An 18,194-nucleotide genomic window follows, 5' to 3' on the forward strand; every position below is an offset into this window, starting at 1 on the left:
TGCTGGGTTAGCACGGCTAGCTCGTCCATCTTATTGGAGATAGATCTTAAGTTCCCAATAACGATGGATAGAAGGACAGGCCAATGTTGTCACTTCTTAGCTCACGCCTGAGAACCAGAACGTCGTCCAAACCTCCTTCTCCTCTCCTTGTGGGAAGACATTAGGCCTTACACCAGTTAGCATTGACATGCTACAGACTGCTAACAGCTGAGTTCACATGTAAACAATGCAGCCATGGTTACATGTAGGATCTCCAGACAAACACAGGAGAAAAAGTAGTAAAAATATCACTGAAGCCACAAAAAAGTTTGGTGTCCATGACCAACAAATGAGCCATACAAAGTAATGATCCACTCCAAATACAAAGATTACAAAAAAGAGGTGAAAAATTATAAGAAACGGACAAAGAAGATAGAGCTGCTCCAAAAGGCAGCCATAGCCAACAGGGCAGCACCAAGCAGTTAAAATATTTCCTTTTAATTCAGAGAAGAATGATTTTGCAGTACATAGAAAAATATTTTGAAACACAACACATTTTTACTTAAATTTTTAAAGAAAACCTTAATGATTAAAACATCTTTTGGTCATCTCACAGGACTAAATTAATAAGGGAGCATGACTTTCGACAGACAATGACTTTTCAAGTAATTTTGTGGTCTCCATGTATGCTCTGGTGAAATTGTGGAACATCATGGAAATATTCAAGGTTTCAACCATTTTCTCAAGTCTCATCATCAATAAATCCAAATGCTTTCCAGACCTTTTTTTGAGAATAATCTTAAATAATTCTTCAAAAGTCTTTTCAGTTAAAGTTCTGTTGAAAAAAATGTTTTGTGTGGATTTTAGCAACCTCTGTGCATACTGGCACTTAAAAAAAAATAAATCTTTTTATCATGTCGGGTTGGTGTGTTATCCTACCATCCTGGGCACAGGGACTATTTCACTGGAAAAGTAATGAAAGGTTGTTCTGGTACATCACATTTCTTTTTCTGACACCTACTCCCACTGCAATTTCTTTTATATTTGAACCAATATTTTTTTATTTTGTTGGTGATGTTTGCAGTTACACTGGACCTCAGGTCTGAAGCAAACAAAAAGAAGAAGGAGAAGACAAAAGCAGAAGGGATGTTTCTTGAAAGGCTTTTGTGGTTGATTGCAAGTTTGAGCCTTAACCCCACACCCTCATGAACCCTGACTGTTGTAAAACACCTGAGTGCCCCAATTTCAGTTTCCCCTTAAGCTAAGCTTGAATCATCAAGGATTACATCTTGACATCTTTTTATTTTCGCTTTACAACAGTTTCTAACCCTCAGCCTTGTTTCTTATTTTAAACACCAAACTTCAACAGCTTATTGAAATCAATCAAATTTTGAACCACGTTTATGTCCTTGTAATGTAAGTTGTTTGAGTGTCTTGCCAAATGAGTGACTGCAGCGCTCTAATTTCCTGAAGGTGAGACAGATAAACCTTAATCACATCATGGCAGCCCAACTGAAGGAGTACCACATAAAAACGGACTCTTGAAATATAAAAACACAGCTGGTGACTGTGTTGGACTGACCGTGTAGAGCATGTTATTATAGTCAGTCTGTTCCTGAATGATTTTTCTTTATCAATAAGTCGTTAAACCTCAGCGTCATCCTTTTTTCCCCTCACCTTCATCCCCTTGTTTGACATAGTTTCTGCACAAACACAGCCCCAACAGCTGATTGGTAATCATCCAGGACAGCAGGCCCTAACCTGCACTAACCTCTGTTTTTTTTGGGTCACATAATGTGTTTTAACTTTTATTGTGTTGCATTCAGGTGTCTGCTGCTGAGATTGTGCATGAAGTGTTGTTGTTTTCAGAGAGATAAAGTGTAACACCAGGCTGGGCAGAATGTGCCACTGTCTGCCAATGCACATCCTGTCCGGTACCACGGTGTCCTCCAAACAAAACACCCCTCTGGCTCCCTCCCCTGCCTGCAAACTTCCTCTACTGATAAAGAGGGGATAAGGCTCGGTCAGGCCTACGAATGTGCTGCTTCTGTTCATGTTTCACACATGCCAGACTCTGGCTTACTCACCTTATTACTCTTCCCTTCACATCATTTAATCCTGAACATGTTGTTTTTCATTTAACATGACTGCGTAGTTTAACTTGTAAACGAACAATGCTGGAGCAGACCGGTTTATTGTTTCAGATGGGAGGGCCTGGTGGAGCTGGATAAGCCAGAAAAACAGTTGGGGGAACTTTTTGGACTGAAGACAGATATAGGGAATACAGAACAGAGATAATATGCTGGAAAGAGGAAGAAACAAAAGCAAAGAGACTTTCTGACATCAGAGCTCCTTCCTTTATATGAGCCTAGGTTTCACACTGAAACAGTTGTTTCTCATTAGTAATTCTGAGCTGAAATAGATGTGATGTTTGTTCTTTCTTTTTCATCTGAGGCGTGAAATAAACATGAGTGAAACACTTTGGGATTATTATTTATTTAAATTTAAGTAAACTCTAGTAAAACAATGAACAACAACAACAAAAATAGCTTAATACAAACTTTCTGGACACTATACATCAACCATTCAAAGTTTATACATCCATCTGAGTCCAAAATATTTACACACACTTAAAAAAAGGTTAGCTTGAAATAGAAAATACTGTGTAGATATTTTTTGCAGTCTGGCCTTACAAAATATTTGCCTTTAAATAAACACATTTCTCTTAAACATTACAACATCAAACATACAGCCTTGAACAAAAGACAAAGCAATGTGACATCTCTGGATGTGTAAGGAGCAATAATGTGATGTAAAAAGCAGTAGAAATATGAACGCCATGGACAGAGGAGATGCTTTTTTTTTTTAATAGTCTCATGAAGTTTATGCGGCTTAATGAGTGCTCTGTAAAACAAAATAACATTTTTCATCTCTCACCAAAGCAGTGACCCCAAAATGAAACCAGGATAGATTTGGCTGCTAAAATACTGCTGCGTGGTGCTGGTTAGATAAGCTCTGTGTTTGTGTCACAATCACTGCTGGGTGTCACAGCCCAGCAGCTCCAGGCGCAGAGCGATGTCATTAATCCAACCTCGTGGATGGATACGGACATATTTGGCAAACAGAGGCGGGTCAAAGGCATTGAAAGCCTCCTCATCTGGATCATTGTTTCCTTGGAAGATCTGCAGAGGGAAAGAGGAGACGCAAAGAAAACACAAAGGTTGCAAGTTTGTGGTGATTGATTAACTTCACAGGCCATAATCAGGCAAAACCATGCTCAGTCACTACAAACAAAATAAGTACCTTTTCTCTTTGGGTGCTCTTCTCTAGCACACTGCTCCATGAGTGTCCGTCACGACTGATGGTGACTGAAAACTCTGTCACCATCATTTGGGTCAGCAGGGATCGTGCTCCTTGGGTTATTATTCCCGTGATCCGTTTAACTGCCCCTAAGTTAACCTGCAGCCACTCATGGGGGTTGTTGGTCTGAGGTAAAAGGAAAGAGAAACTAAATATGAATATAAAACAAAAAGTCCTCTATACAGCTTTATGGGCACCCAGGCAGAAGAGAGAATCAAATCGGACACTGGCTGGAAAAACAGTCCTGAACCAAAGTTAACCTTGTATCAGTTGGACTACAAGATGTTTTCTTCAGAAGGACATGACAGAAAGCCTGGAATAAAAAGGCTATGAGTGCAATACTCGCAATTAAATGAGGGCGTTTCATGGAACAGAATTAAATTGATACCAGCTTCTGAATGAAACACTAGTAGCCAAAAAACAAAGGAATACAGACAAACAGATGTAGCGATGGCCAAAGGGAACAGCACGCTGCTTCCTCTCCCACGTTCTTCTGGGATGACTCAGAAACGTATAAACCAGGATAATGTTCTCTGGCAGGCATCTCTCCTCTCTTTTCCACTTACATAATGTGGCCACACAGGGCAGATCCAAAGGAGCCGAGAATGTTTTAGTTTTAGCTTTGAAACTTTTTGAAAGAGCAAAAAAAAGAGTCCACTCTGAAAATCAAAGCTTTGAAAACCTTGCTTTCAACTGTCACCGTGGCTTTTTAAGGGTCACTGCACTGATAATATTTGACCTGCAGTAATTGACCTCTGTCCGTGGATCACAAGCGTTATTGTTTGACGTGTGAACTACAATAACAGCTCCATCGCTTGACAGGAGGGAAGAGTCACACCTCAGGAATCAGTGCTTCAGAGTGTGACAGAGATAAGCTGAGGAGGAGGAGAGGAGGAACTACAGAGCAGAGTAATACGGAAAAAAAGTAAAAGGGTAACCAGGGTTCATCGGCTACAATCACTTTCTGAGTTACTCACTCTATATGAAGAATAAAACACAGAAACATTTACAGAAAAAATATGTATTTAAAAAATAAACAACACTTAAACTGTTAGGTCAACTGTGCTCGAAACATTTTTTTTGCAGAGCGCCTCTTTGGTTGGTTAATTAGAGCCTGATTTGTAACAACAAATACTATGATAAAAGAAAATATATAATAACTAGTCTGTAACGTGAGCCCAAAATGTGATAAAAATGGAACAACTAATGCAAAAAGCAATTACCCTTTTTTTTTGATTGTTTTGGTAAATTTCGGACTCAGCACTTTTGTTACCAGTAATTACTGGTTAGAGGAGTAATAGTTCATTATTTGTAGTACATTTCTGGTTATTGTTACATATCAGGCTCACCTGCACGCTTGCCTGCTACTGCAGGTAAGGTTGACTATTCAAACCTGAGGCTTCGAGCACAGTAAAAGTCATTTTGTTATCAGAATCCGAAGCATTTTTGTCTTTGCATTACTGAAGCTGTTTGTGGTGCCTTAACCTGATGACTTATTTTAAAAATGTCAAAGGGTCACAGTTTGGTTTGGTTAGTCAAAGACTGTGGTTTGGGTTGTGCACAGGGATGGGTACCGATTTAGGTACTTTTACAGGTACCAACCAAATTCTCTTAAAAGTACCGATTTACATAAAATCAAAAGGTACCATATTTAGGTACCTAAATGCATCCTTGTGACTGTGAGTGAGTGGAAGAGTAGGCAATTTTCCATCCTGGACATGAACACAGCATTGCAAGGTTATATCCTGAAGAATACATATGTTTAATTAATTTTTAAAATATATTTCATCATTTAACTAATATATTTTACCACATAAATAAAAAAAGAAGTACCAAAAATTGGTACTGTTGGGTACCGGTACCAATGCCCAGTACCTGGCAATCGATACCGTATGTTTCATATGAGAAAGGTACCCTTCCCTAGCTGTGCATAATAAGTTTACATTAAATGCTGACCTTTGGCCTCCAGGCGTTGGTGCTGCCTTGCAGGTGAAGGCGGGCGAGGTGTGGGCCCCAGCCACGCAGCAGGGATGTATAATTTGATGAGGCTTCGAAACTTCCGTCAGGAAGGGAAGGAGCCTTATTACTCTGGAGCCCAAGAGGCAGAGAGCAGCCTGATCGTACACAAACACACATGTTACAGGAAGATTCTCATGATCAACAGAGCTCAGCATTTCAATCTGCTGTTGTCAGTATAACTTACTATTTAGATCACAGCCCATCAGCTCCATTCTCAGTGCAGGTTTGCGCTTAAAAGCCAACTTCTCAATCCTGACATATCGAGCTATAATTGGTGGAATGATGAGGTTTTCTTTCACAATGTAACTGCTAAAGTTTCCACGGAATCTCTGGAAATGAAAAAAAAGTTAGGCTCAAACTTTAAGAGATATATAAGCTTCACATGAATAAATCTTGAACACTTGCACGGGTTTGCAGTTTTATCATCTACATTGAAGAAAGCAAACATTTGTATTATTTTGAAAGACGCAGAGACTGAACAAACTCTGCTGTTATATTTGCTTTATCACTGTAATAGAATATTTGACAATGTAAAAGTACCACAACGCAGAGACCATTGAAGCCTCTTTGTGGAGTTTACTACTCATTATTCTGCTCTCTGATGTACAAATGAGCTCCAAAGTTAAACACATACATGATCCTGGTTTGTTTTATTTCCTCTGTATGTGGTCCAGGTCTCCTGGTCCAGACTGTAAGAAATGCTGAAGAGTGTGATGAAGTGGTCCTTCAGCCTAGACCTAACTCCCTGCGTCTGAACACCATGCAGCAGGGTGGGCCTGAGCAAATCCACCTGATGAGACATACACCACATTTCAAATCACTGTACGGGGCTTTGGGTCCTACAATACCTAGGATCTCCATGGTTACTTACCTGTAACCAGGAATTTGAGCCTTTGCCCATCCAGGCATTAATATAACCTGACTGATCCAGTCTTGCCAGCGATGGCAACCAGCTGCCTGGAAACGAATGTGTAACCACGGTTATGATTCATATCTTCAGTTTCATACCTTTTATCTGAGCACTAGTAAAATGTCCAAATGTTAAGGGTCTGTATTTGGTGCGTGGACTCTCCTAATTGAAGAAGACAAAAAAATCTGTCTTACCTATGTAATCTGATGCTGTGATCTGGGAATCTTCAATCTGTCCTGATTTCATCCCCAGGGGCCTAAAACATTCTGGGTGACATAAAAGTCAGAGCAGTTGGCATAATAGTCTTTGAAAGTACAGTTATGCATCATCTACTCTGATGTTCCAGGATTTTCTCTGTAAATTATGTCATGAAGCTTTGCAAATTTACGTCACGTAATTGAATAAGCAAAATGGGAAGTCCACGATCATTTAAAAGCCCCGTCAATTGCACAACACAGTTTAAAAGTGTAGAAAAGGTGGGAAAGACCTGTGACAGCAATCCAGACAGCCCGAAGTGTATAACACAACTGCAAGAGAACTTGTTGTACAATAAGTGTTTTAAAACCTCACACACTTGTTGATCAAGAGTTTCTTTCTCTGAGGCACTCAAAACAGAGCACAGGATTTCCTCAGCTGTTCCTCATCAGACCTTGAAGTGTTGTGTCATCTCTGCTCTGAGCTAGAATTTTAAATCAGCATGAAACGCAACCAGTGTTAATGTGCATTATCGCCCCCGCTGTACTGGAGTGAACAGACAGGGACAAAAGTTTTATGGGGTTGAAAAATCACTAATTGTAAAATGGGTACAACATTTGATAGTGGTCACAGGAGGTCACTGGCCTTAAACGATGAGATAATAAGCAACATGTCTGTATTACTGGTCCACACATCAAGAAGCTGGCATGAATGAATAGCTCATCAGGCAAGAAGTGGAGAAATTAAGTTATGCCTGGACTTAAACTTATGCAAATACTTTTTTTGACAGCTGCCAGCTTTGAGAAGCTTAAACAGATTGGATTGATAAGAAGATTCATGTCAGAACTTAAGCTGACTTCACAATTTGTTGGCCACATTTTGTCCTCTATCATCGACTACAACCTGAAGAAGGTCTACATGTGGTTCAAACAATGAATTAATGAGTTCTTTCTTACAGGACTGACTCTAACATCACCACACTCTTCAGTTTATGCTTTTACAACCTGTGGTCTCATTGTAAACACAAGCTGCCTCTTTTGTTTCATCTACTTTGAGATAAACACTTTGAATGATCTTGAAAAAAAACACCATGCATGTGCATGTGTTTAAAACCTGGTTTATACTTCTGCTCTACAGTACTCCTCCAAAATGCAATAGGGCAGTGTGGTCTGTAAGACTGCCTGAGATGCACATCAGGCTAGATTAGGGCAGGGGGTCCCCAGGACCAGGATTGAGGCTAGATGCATAGGGCTCTGTGCAAAGACTGTATAATAAACGGAAGTTGTCTCCATGTAGTCACCCATCTGTTTTTGAAACCGATTTTGAAGTAAATTGGCTATCGCAGACATGTTGGAAGTGGCAATGGCTTCAAATACAGCTTTAGGGCACCTGTCAGTCATGTGAGCTGAACTGTGCCTCTGATTTGGCAAGCTTGTGAGTGCGTGTGTACCAATAGTGAAATTAACAATTCAGCCAGTAGACATATTTTGATCCGGGCTGTAAATAGGTTTAATTCTGCTGTGATTTTTTTTTTTTTGGCTTGGTGTGTATGTGACTTCTGGTACTTCAGGAAGCAGCCTCAAGTGGACACTCAAGACACAGCAGATTTTAGCACTTCTGCATTATCTTATATCCTTAGACTGGAGGTTGCCGCTTGATTTTAAATAAATAAATAAGGCCCAAGAATAAACTTAAAAGAAAGAAAATGAGAAAATTTTGAAAAACTCCCATGAAAAGCTTCTTCTTAGAGATTTCACTCATTAAAATCCATTTTTTAAAAGTGGCTCGGTAATAACAAGTCAACACATTGCTGACTGAAAATAACTGTTGCATAAATATATCAGTGTTGTTTTCATACTGATCATAGAAATGCTACATACAGTGATGATGCACCTACTTGGATTATAGACCAGTAGTTTAGCTCTCATGCCAGCCAGCTGATACTCTCCAATGGTGTTCTCCACCAGCCAGGTACCAGCATTGGGGGGATTCATCTCCACCGTGCCAAATGCACCTTTGTGCCATAGATTAAAGTAAGAAACATGGAAATGTGGTCAGGAATGCATACAGAAATGTTTGGATTTTAAATGAATATTTTTACATATGAGTTAGTTGGTGTTTACCAGGGTAGAGATTGTACACTCCCATGCGGTGTTCCTCTTTCGTGTGAACAGTGAAAGGTAACCCGTGGAAGTGCACAGCGTGGTATTCTCCGTCACTTCCCACATTCAGCAGGTGCCACCGAACTTGTTGGCGCTGAGCAGCCAACAGGCCAGGAAGTGTCTCCGCCACGTAACCGTTAATTGCTGCGGGAGAATATCGGCATTATTTCTGTGTTTAATAAAAAGCTTTTTGTTTCAACGTGACATTACAGTGTCTCCACCTGCAAACTTGTTGCTGACGTGGTACCAGGGGTCCTCAGTGTTAACTTCACAGGGAGGTGCACAGTAACGCTTCAGGTTCTCCTCCATGTACCAGCTTTTAGTTTCATCGAACATGTGGAAAAGAAGAGTGAACTCCTGGACGTCTGGCTGCGTTCTCTGAGGAGTCCGAAGGGTGTCTGGTTTACAGATCAACAGGGGACCAATCAGACCTGAATGAAGGTCTCTCTCCTGAAACACAGTAAGGATACAAGATTAGTCATTTGTTTGAAAATAATCAACAATATTTTAAAAAAGGAATCCATATTTAAAATCAAATTTCCTTAAACAGGAAAGTGTTTTGGGTTTTGAATCTTTAAGAACAACCAACAGATCAAAAAACTTGAGCTATCCATGTAATCTGGTGCTTAGTAAAGGACATAAACAGACGACACAGAGTAAGCACACTCAGGTTTACAGACTGTACATAATGTACATTCTATGCTTTATAAAAAGAAAAATAAAGCTATCGCTCTGATAAAGTAAAAACATCAACAGACCTTGTTAACAGTGGAGTAATAAGCTCCAGCCTTGCAGTCAAATTCACTTTCAGTCGGCCCTTGCGTCCTGGTTATCCTCCAGTTGTAGGTTCGGGCCTCCCCAGGAGGCACAGGCTCTCCTGGGATTCCAGGTGGAGCACTGGGGGAGTACGTTTGGGTAATGCTAGCCGCGTGTGCGTAATCATAGACTCCGTGAAGGTGAAAAGAATAAGGCCTGGATGCCTTGTTCATGAAGATCACCTTGAGACAAAGAGGGTACAGACGGGTCATCAGACTAGAAACAGAAAAATCTGACAGCGGTGTCCTCAGATGCTTCAGAGTGTAAAAGACTTTCAAAGTATCACTAGATCCTGAGACTACAGGAAACGACATTTTTTATTATTTAGAGAAGTATTACTCACTGTGAAGCGTTCATTGACCTCAGCTCTAATGACAGGTCCCATAATCCCCAGGTGTTCCTGGAGCTCTCCTCTACCAAAGGGCTTGTCAAAGTTCACGTCCCAGTAGGCTCGGTAAACAACTTTCTTATACTTTGGCAGGAACTTCCTCATCCCACGTCGCATTTCCCTAGAGAGGATGGAGATTAAATAACATTTGATTTGAGGAAGAGCATGAAGACCTTTGGAGATTTAAGACAAAATGAGCTAATGCTGGTTAAAAGTAAGATAAAAATGAAACCAAAAGTTTTAATTTAAATATTTCTGTGTATGACACACAGCAAAGTGTTTACCCTTGTTGTTTGGAAGCACTTATTCACTGATTAGAAGCAGATCAACAGGGGGAGTTGTGTTACTCCCTCTATTAAACCAACTTCTCTGATAAGTGGGCGAGGCAGCTAGTGAGCCTCTTCCTCAATGTGCCAAAGTTCTGCATGTAGATGTGAAGTAATTTTATTCATGCCTGGGTTTAATGAGCTGATGAGGTTTTCTGACACCATAGTCCCAAGTGATCTCCTCTGCAGCGATGTAGTATGTTGGAAATTTGTCTCCCCCAGAGCGTGGGTTTATGTAATCTGTGCCATCAAATGTGCCGTTAACCTGTGGAAAAATATACAGTTTTACTGTCAGGACAAAATAAGTCCACAAAACATAGAATAATATCTCTTAAATGAATGACTGAAGACACAAACACAGAAAATAGTACCTCTTGGCTGTAGTCATCATACTCAAGAGACTGGTAAGTAATCGCTGTGTTGTTGTCCTCAGCAGTGAGGTTGAATTCCACATGTGGCTGATCTACATGACGTCTTGAATGTTCGGACAGAATTTGGTTTTGATCCATTTCTTCTGAATGCGTCAGGAACTTCTTGTGCAGCAGGGAATTTATGTCCAATAAGACCTCGTTGTTCTCTTCATGTTCCTCTTTTGTTCCATTTTGTGAACTCAGCATTTCACTTATTAAATCCATTTCAACCTCCTCGCTTGCGAAAGTTACATTTTTTACAGCCTGTTCTCCGATCTCCATCTCAGTGCTTCCATCTTCAGAGGCGCCAGAACTGATCTCTACATCTGTCCAGTTGCCTTCAGCTTGTCTTTTCTGTCTCCCCGCTCTCTCTTCTCCAAGGTCTGTTTCATTCTTTGACTCGGTCCAATCTTTGCCTCCATCTATCTGCTCCAACACATCCAGTGGGATTCCTTCATCTGCTTCTTCCACTGATGGGACTTCCTTCAGATGACATCCTGACTGTCCCACTGTCCCCACAGCTTCAGTGACATTCAGACCATAAGTGTTTACCGACTGGGTTTGGTTATTACACACTTTGACCAGCACTGTGTGATTATGAGACCTTCTACTTCTTCCCTGCCAAACGTCCTGATCAAGGTAGGCAGAAAGGTCATCATCTTCAACCTCCCGGTCTTCGGTGGTAGAGTGCACAACAGTGTACAGGACACTCATGCCACGTTCTTTCAGGCTGTTGTCAAAGGCACTGATCTCCCACTCACCTAAGAGAAGATTTGTGCAAGTATGAATATGACCTAAGAGCAAAATATCAGGAGTTTTTCTTTCTTTTTGTGACAAAAAAACATAAATGTGAGTAAATATAGAGCAAGCAGACACCTCGTAGGCTAGTTGATGCATGTCAAAGAAGAGTAAAAGTGATTTTGAATGACTCATATTAAACATTTTTTATTAGGAGCCTCTTCACAGCATATACAGTGATGTATAGATAGAAATGTATTTCAGCACAGTATCATAACCCAAAACTACGTATAATTTTCTGTGTTGGATAGTTCAAAGGGATAAGGACGAAAGCCAATATGGTTAAAACTTTCGTCTCACCTATCACCTCTGGTTCCATGGTTACGGTCACACCAGTCATGGGGAAAAGCGTGAGGACAGACTGGTGGAGGCCCTGGTACTGAAAGGGGTTTCCAGTGAAGTAAACTGAGAGGAAGTCACTCTGGGTGCCCACATTGACCACATGCCAGAAGGTGACATAAGTCTCAAGAAGAGCAAACTGACGTCCGTTAAACATGTTGCCGTTTACACCTGAAGGTGAAGGAAAATTCAGTTTGTAAAATACATGGTGATAGCTCATTCAATAAAATGCCATATTGTCACTTTTTTTAAATGATTGCCCAGGTCATTTTTTTGACAAAAAATATATATATATTTGCCCTAAATAAACTCTTTATGACATATTGCATAGTTTTTGATGTTTTCTAAAAAAAAAAGACAAAAACAAAAAAAACTTAAATCCATGACTGAGGAGATTATTTAAGGAAGATGACAACATCTCAAAAGAAATCCTTGACCTGTCAAACCTGACTAATCATACGTAACGACCCAAAATGTAACAACTGCCTAAAGTGGGAAAAATGTATTTAACTCTGAAATGAAATAAATGTACCAAAATGTAACAAGCTGTTACACCTCGGTAAAAAATTTTTTAATAACATTTCTGGATATTTTTACATTTCTGGCTCTAGCAAACCTTCTTTGATTTCTGTACTTTTCCTAAATTTTGTGACAATTATTACTGACTATTCATTCTGTCAATAACTGGAGGAAGTGTTACTTACTCATGGTACTTTAAATGAGCTAAATATTCAGTGTGAACTCCGAGTACAACTTACTGTAAATGACGTTTGATTTGTAGAACTCAGGATCAGTTGTTTTGGGGTTGATTTGGCTGGAATTCTGCATGCTTTCGTTGAAGTACCAACTTCTGTTCTCATCAAACACAGCAAACATCAAACTAAACTCTTTGTCAGGTCCAAACTGTCAGAAGAAAATTGATCCAGAACAAGAGACACAGGGGATTTGTTATCAAAAAAAGCTGATGACAGACCACACCTATATCTGACACAGGGATCTGGCTCTAAAATTAAAAGAAAAACAGCATTTCCAAGTTTACAACTCTCACCAAACGCCCTCTGGTGTCGATGGTTCCATGGGTGCAGATCAGCAGGGTGCCAACCAGCCCAGAAGCTAAGTCCCTCTCTGGGTCTATGGTGCTCTGGTACAGCTGGGTCAGACAGGGGGGGTCTCCCTTCAAGGGCCCATCATCCACCGTTAGCCTCCAAACATAGGTAAATGTCCCATTGGGGGGCACGCCCGTTGAGCGCAGGTCCTTCACTGCAGATTAGAGGGGATGAGACAAAGTTGTTGCGAGGGTCTGTATAATTTTTGTTGGTAGAGGATAAAACTGGCAGAAAACAAAAATGTTGAATCTTGACTTGCTTAAAATTACAAATTAACACAATCAATTCACAGTCAAGACTTCTCTGTACACATTCATACAGGCTAATGTTGGGGCCTGAAATGGATGAGTCTTAATAAGTAATGGGTGTGATAGGGATCAAAAGCTTAGGAGGGTTTTAATCTACAAAGATGTTCAAAGACAGCTCAGGATACAGAGTCTGGAAAGGTGGGTACAAGCTGGGCTGATCGAGTTGAGTAATGAGGTTGGTGAGCCAACGCTTTATGCAATGCTTAGAAGTAAATTTAAGCTCTGGTTAAAACACAGTGAGACTACACTTGTGATCTGTTTTTCAACGTGACACAGATTAATTTTTTTATGACAGAGTGAGCAGCACAATTACACACAATCTGATCTTTTCAGATCACATTTGTGGTCAAAATTAGGACATAGAGGGGAAGCTGCACAAGAGGTCATATTGTAACTAACTTGTGGCCCAAGAAGAGTGTAGCTTTGTTGTAAATGAAATGTCGTAAAGCTAGGTTTAAATGAAGCTAAAGACCATAACCAACATAGTGGTCATGGTCTGATCACCTCCTGGTGAAAATGGGACTGGAATTCAGGAAAGTTAAACCCATAGAAAAAAGTCAGACTGTCTGTTGGTTTGTGCAGAAGCTTACCTCCTGAGGACTGGTCCAGTGGGTGTATCCGAGTAATCCCATTAGGATAGATATTAAAAGGGCGATCAGCTGTGTTTTTCAAAGTTATCTGAAAACACAAACAAAACTGTGGGTAGTCGTTTTAAATCTTTACACACCTGGCGCTGTCTTCTGTTTCAGTTTTTATTACCAAATATTGTCTTGCACAAAGGCTGATTCCATGTTTTTTCTTTTTTTTTCGTGTGTGTGTGTAAATATGGTGTCACTCACATGGATTTGGTCATTGACTTTTCCTTTCAGAAGTGGACCCTGGAGTGTTGATTCAGGGCTTTTCTTCTGTGTGAAAGAGCCGTCTGTGTACTCCACATAAGCTACCTTTTTATACCTGTAGCCAAGGTGATGTGGAGCTGCTGGCAAGTATTCAGACTGCAACTTGCTAATGCATTAAAGAAAAAAGGGAAAATTCTGCACAATAAAAAAACACCAACATGGTGATCTGCTGCTTCTGTCTTATCTTTGAATTTTCCTACCTGTCTGTGGGTTTAAGATGACCAGCGTAATCCCAGGTGACCTCTTCAATGGCGATGAAGTGCTTCCAGGTCTGAGACTGCTCCCTCCCATATGACCTTGCTTGCACTTGTGGTTTCGGCAAGCTTATGGTGTTGAACATATCGGAAAAGTCGTCATAATCACCGTCTTGGTCATCGTATTTGTTGTTACGCATGTCTGGTCCAGGAGGTTTTACATAGTTTTCTACCTCGAACACAGCATCCATACCATCTGTGAAAGTCATGTAACATGAGAAACACAGTTGCCTCAAGAGTAGAGGAGGTTGAATTCAGACAAAGCTTGTATAAAGAAAACAGATTATGAAAAGTCTGTGCCACTGTTTGGCACTGATTTTTACCGTGGCGGTGAGAATGTATCTGGCAGCTGATAAGGAAACGGCCAACTGTAGTAGGTCTCATTTCTGCAGTGATGAATGTCATAGGGGTCACCTCCATAGTGGCTCTTCTGTGGTCTAAGACCTAAAAACAAAGCCAATGTGATGAACTTCTCAGTACAGACAACAAAGATTTTAGTTGTGGCAACGATTTGTTTAAGAATCCTGAATAATATTCAAACCTGTTTGAAATTACTCTAATATCTACATAAAAACTTGAGTTACCTGCAGGGTGTGATCCTGGAACTGAATAGAGTGTATTTCTGGAGCTGTGCCCATCCCAATCAGATGCCAAAACACATGACTATGGCTCTGCTGCACTTTCAAACCTGCAGATAGAAGGAAACCATGTCAGCAACACTTCATGTTACAACATAGGACAGACTCCTGGTCAGAGGCCAGTCTGGGTCATTACCGGGTAACGTGGAGTTGACATATCCATTGATGGTGTGGTATTCTTTCCTGTCGCTGCTCCTCTTGAACCTCTCTCTGCTTTTCCTCTCCCCTACTTCTCCGTACCAGCTTTTTGTCTCATCGAACACTGCGAACAGCAGGATGAATGCTGAATTTCTCCTCTGGCCATCTTCAGAGAAAGCACCTGGAAAAACACACATTTTAATTTAAACTTAATTCAACATTCCTGTCTCCTGTTGTGTGTTTATGGGTGATGAGAAACCAAGCTCTGGAACTGTTAAGTTTTTCCTATTAAGACATACTTGATTTGCAGATAAGCAGGGGACCGATGAGTCCTGAGTTTACGTCACGGACTGGGTCCACCTGGGATGAGTAAGAGTAGGTGAGACACTCTGGATCGCTGATGGTGGGGCTATCTTTGGAGCTGATGTCCCAAACATACTCATAGTATCCTCCAGGAGGGACAGCATCATCCTCCTTCTCCTGACCAGCCGTGGAGTCATCATACCCAGCCCCTGGGGAGAAAAGACCCAGAATGACTCCTTTCACATGCAGCAGTCGAGGTGAGTCAAAGCAGGAAAAGGAAAAGTAATTTGTCTCATCCCACTTCAATAAAACAGAGCAGAAAAGTATGGAAATTATGACTCGGAAATGTTGTTCACAAGGATGTTTACCACAAAAAAATAAACCACATCATGAATGGAGGTGAAAGTAAGACCACAGTGTCTGAGGTCTGGCACTGACTCATCATAATCTGCAATGATGTCTTCTCCTGAAATACTACAAGGTAATGTGAAAAGATCAGCTTCATGAGGGCTCACTCTTTTCCTTAACATGAGCAGCTTTTCAGATTATGATGAATCTCTGACAAGAATCAAACCATGTGTTGGGAGGACTTGAGCCGTTAACAGGAAATGACTGCTTCAGTTGTACAGCAGCATTAGGATAAATGCCAAAAGCTTCTGTGAAGAGAATGAACCTTCAAATCTTCCCAGAACAGGGATACTCAACTACCAGGCTTAAAACCCACATCACGCTTGTGTGTGTGTGTGTGTGTGTGTGTGTGTGTGTGTGTGTGTGTGTGTGTGTGTGTGTGTGTGTGTGTGTGTGTGTGTGTGTGTGTGTGTGTGTGTGTGTGTGTTACGGGGGAAGGACTGATGTGGTAAGAATGACCGTTTAGTTCCCTGGAAGCTGTTTGCAGGAGATAATGAAAACGGTTTCTGTGTTTTCTACAGAATACGGAAGAAACTTTTCGGGCAAGCTACCCCTTTTCTGGCATGATTTCATTTCAGTTAGTACCATGATTCAGCCTCATAGTAATGTGATTTTCCAAACTTCTGTCTGCGCCTCTGTTTGGTTTTCAATTTTTCAGACTCCATCAGAACGTGAGTAAGAAGATCAAATCTGGATTTTTTCCTCAATGCTGTTGTAGGATTGAATCACCTGGCTCAAAGGCTTTTTTTTTAGATTGCCATTGACTCATTCATGCTGTAACATTAACTTTTTATTACCAAGAGAGTCTGAGTCAAAACGCTGAGTCAAAAATGCACAAGAAGATCAGGATGCTGCTGACTAATGCTCAGTTTGTGACTTAGTGCATAAGACAAGGTAACAAAGTTCTTGTTCAAGGATGACCTCAGCTCTTTCTGCTCAGTGTTATACCTTCAGACAGTTTCCAGTAGCTGATTCCCACAGGGCTGATACTGTACGGCTGAGAGGCCAGGTTTTTGAAGTGAACCACCACCTTGTCACGTGCCTGGGCCGCGATCACCGGGCCTTGGATACCTGCAACCAGAAGAAGATGCTCTTACTCAAAACATATGTGGTGATGCTCTAATCCTGAAACAGCAAATATCAACTTTTTTTTGCCCTGAAAGTCATTGTTGCAGGTTCTGGCCATCATTTTGTGATATGTTATTCTGTTTCCAACAATAATTTGAACTATTACTAAACAACTAAATTTTTATTAAATATACTAAACCTGAGAATACATGAAAAATACTGGAACATTCTATAAAAAAGATGAAATACATATCCTAAATGTGGAAAAAACTTTTTTTTTTAAAAATAGAAAAGACAGAAACCCACCTGCCCATGCTGGTCTTGGCTTGAGAACAGTGTATGTGGAATCTGTGTACTCCCTGTATACTGCTTTGATGTATTTTTGAGGAATATCTTTCAACTTCCTCCCCCTTTATGAAATGAATTAAATGAAACTTAGTAAATAAATGGAACACCAGTATCTTTTATTATGAAAACAAATGCTTGAAACATTTATATAAACATAAAAAAGCTTTTTCTTAATTGTAATATTTTTTTAAATAAAAAAATAGCACAAATTAGCACAAAAATCAAAGAGAACCGAGTTTCATTATCATTTAATGTAACCTCCCTTTGGGGAGAATTAAAACAAAACCAGTCTTTGAGGTCAAGAGATCTCAATGACAAAGCGAGGTCTGGCTTTATCAAACAAAAAAATATTCACCTTTGATCAGGCACTGCTGGGTCCAGGTGGATGTAGTCCCAGCCGATCTCCACAGCTGCTACATAATAATGTCTTTCAGGGACAGGGGCTGCTTGAGCTTCTACCGCCGGACAGCAGAACAACAGAAGAGGCAGCAGGGTCGCTATCATTGCGGTGTGCGGGTCAAACATTGCCCAAATTGTGCTGCTCCACCTCAGGACTTACGTATTTAAAGGTAGGAGGAGGGTGAGGGTGGAGGGAGGAAAAGTTACGGGGAAGTTCAAGTTGCGCAGAGCGCGCGCGTGATAGTAAGCGCGCGCGAGAGGTAGAGCGCGCGCTCTTAGTGCTTGAAAAGTGGCGTTTCAAGAAGTGACAGTTCCTGTGAACTGAATTTCAGATCCACAAAAATTCAGCGGCACTTGTCACTGCCGGAGATTTAACTACAGTTAAATCCATTTTATCCGTGTTGCACAGGAATCATGAATGCATTCAACATGGAAAAATGATGTAACTTGATGTGTTTGTTTTCTGAAGAGTAAAAGTGCAAATTAATTTATATTATATATTTGTTGTAAGTTCTGTAATATAAACCACTGTGCCACTGCTAAACATTAAAACATGAAATATAACATATAGGCTACTAAAAGCATTGATATTAGTACTGTACTTGATAGTGAAAAAGTTCATT

General features: G+C 40.5%; 1 protein-coding gene across 1 annotated transcript; it reads right to left on the minus strand.

Annotated features, from left to right (window-relative positions):
* Positions 1-2,657: 2,657 nt before the first annotated feature.
* f8 (coagulation factor VIII, procoagulant component) lies at positions 2,658-17,676 on the minus strand. The gene is made up of 27 exons (XM_074673654.1): positions 17,528-17,676; positions 17,131-17,234; positions 16,705-16,827; positions 15,345-15,557; positions 15,044-15,226; positions 14,854-14,957; positions 14,593-14,713; positions 14,216-14,465; positions 13,956-14,121; positions 13,707-13,794; positions 12,751-12,962; positions 12,461-12,605; positions 11,664-11,873; positions 10,527-11,326; positions 10,284-10,420; positions 9,785-9,950; positions 9,384-9,623; positions 8,847-9,075; positions 8,587-8,769; positions 8,361-8,477; positions 6,463-6,534; positions 6,230-6,315; positions 5,993-6,148; positions 5,543-5,687; positions 5,296-5,453; positions 3,283-3,465; positions 2,658-3,161 (listed from the first exon to the last, which is right to left on the minus strand). Exons 1-27 carry the CDS (start codon positions 17,674-17,676, stop codon positions 3,012-3,014), a joined length of 4,890 nt encoding a protein of 1,629 aa, XP_074529755.1. The 3' UTR covers positions 2,658-3,011.
* Positions 17,677-18,194: the final 518 nt, after the last annotated feature.

Source organism: Halichoeres trimaculatus, unplaced genomic scaffold, assembly GCF_033239565.1.
Source record: "Halichoeres trimaculatus isolate MK-OKI-2021-1 unplaced genomic scaffold, fHalTri1.1 fHalTri1_scaffold_7, whole genome shotgun sequence".
NCBI classification, from domain to species: domain Eukaryota; kingdom Metazoa; phylum Chordata; class Actinopteri; order Labriformes; family Labridae; genus Halichoeres; species Halichoeres trimaculatus.

Excerpts from the sequence above, each read along its gene's own strand:
- f8 (XM_074673654.1), bottom strand. The coding sequence starts at position 17,676 with ATGATAGCGACCCTGCTGCCTCTTCTGTTGTTCTGCTGTCCGGCGGTA. Across the intron at positions 10,421-10,526 it reads ATGATGACTACAGCCAAGAG|GTTAACGGCACATTTGATGG; the intron begins GTACTATTTTCT and ends ATTTTTCCACAG. Across the intron at positions 6,149-6,229 it reads GCTCAAATTCCTGGTTACAG|GTGGATTTGCTCAGGCCCAC; the intron begins GTAAGTAACCAT and ends ATGTCTCATCAG.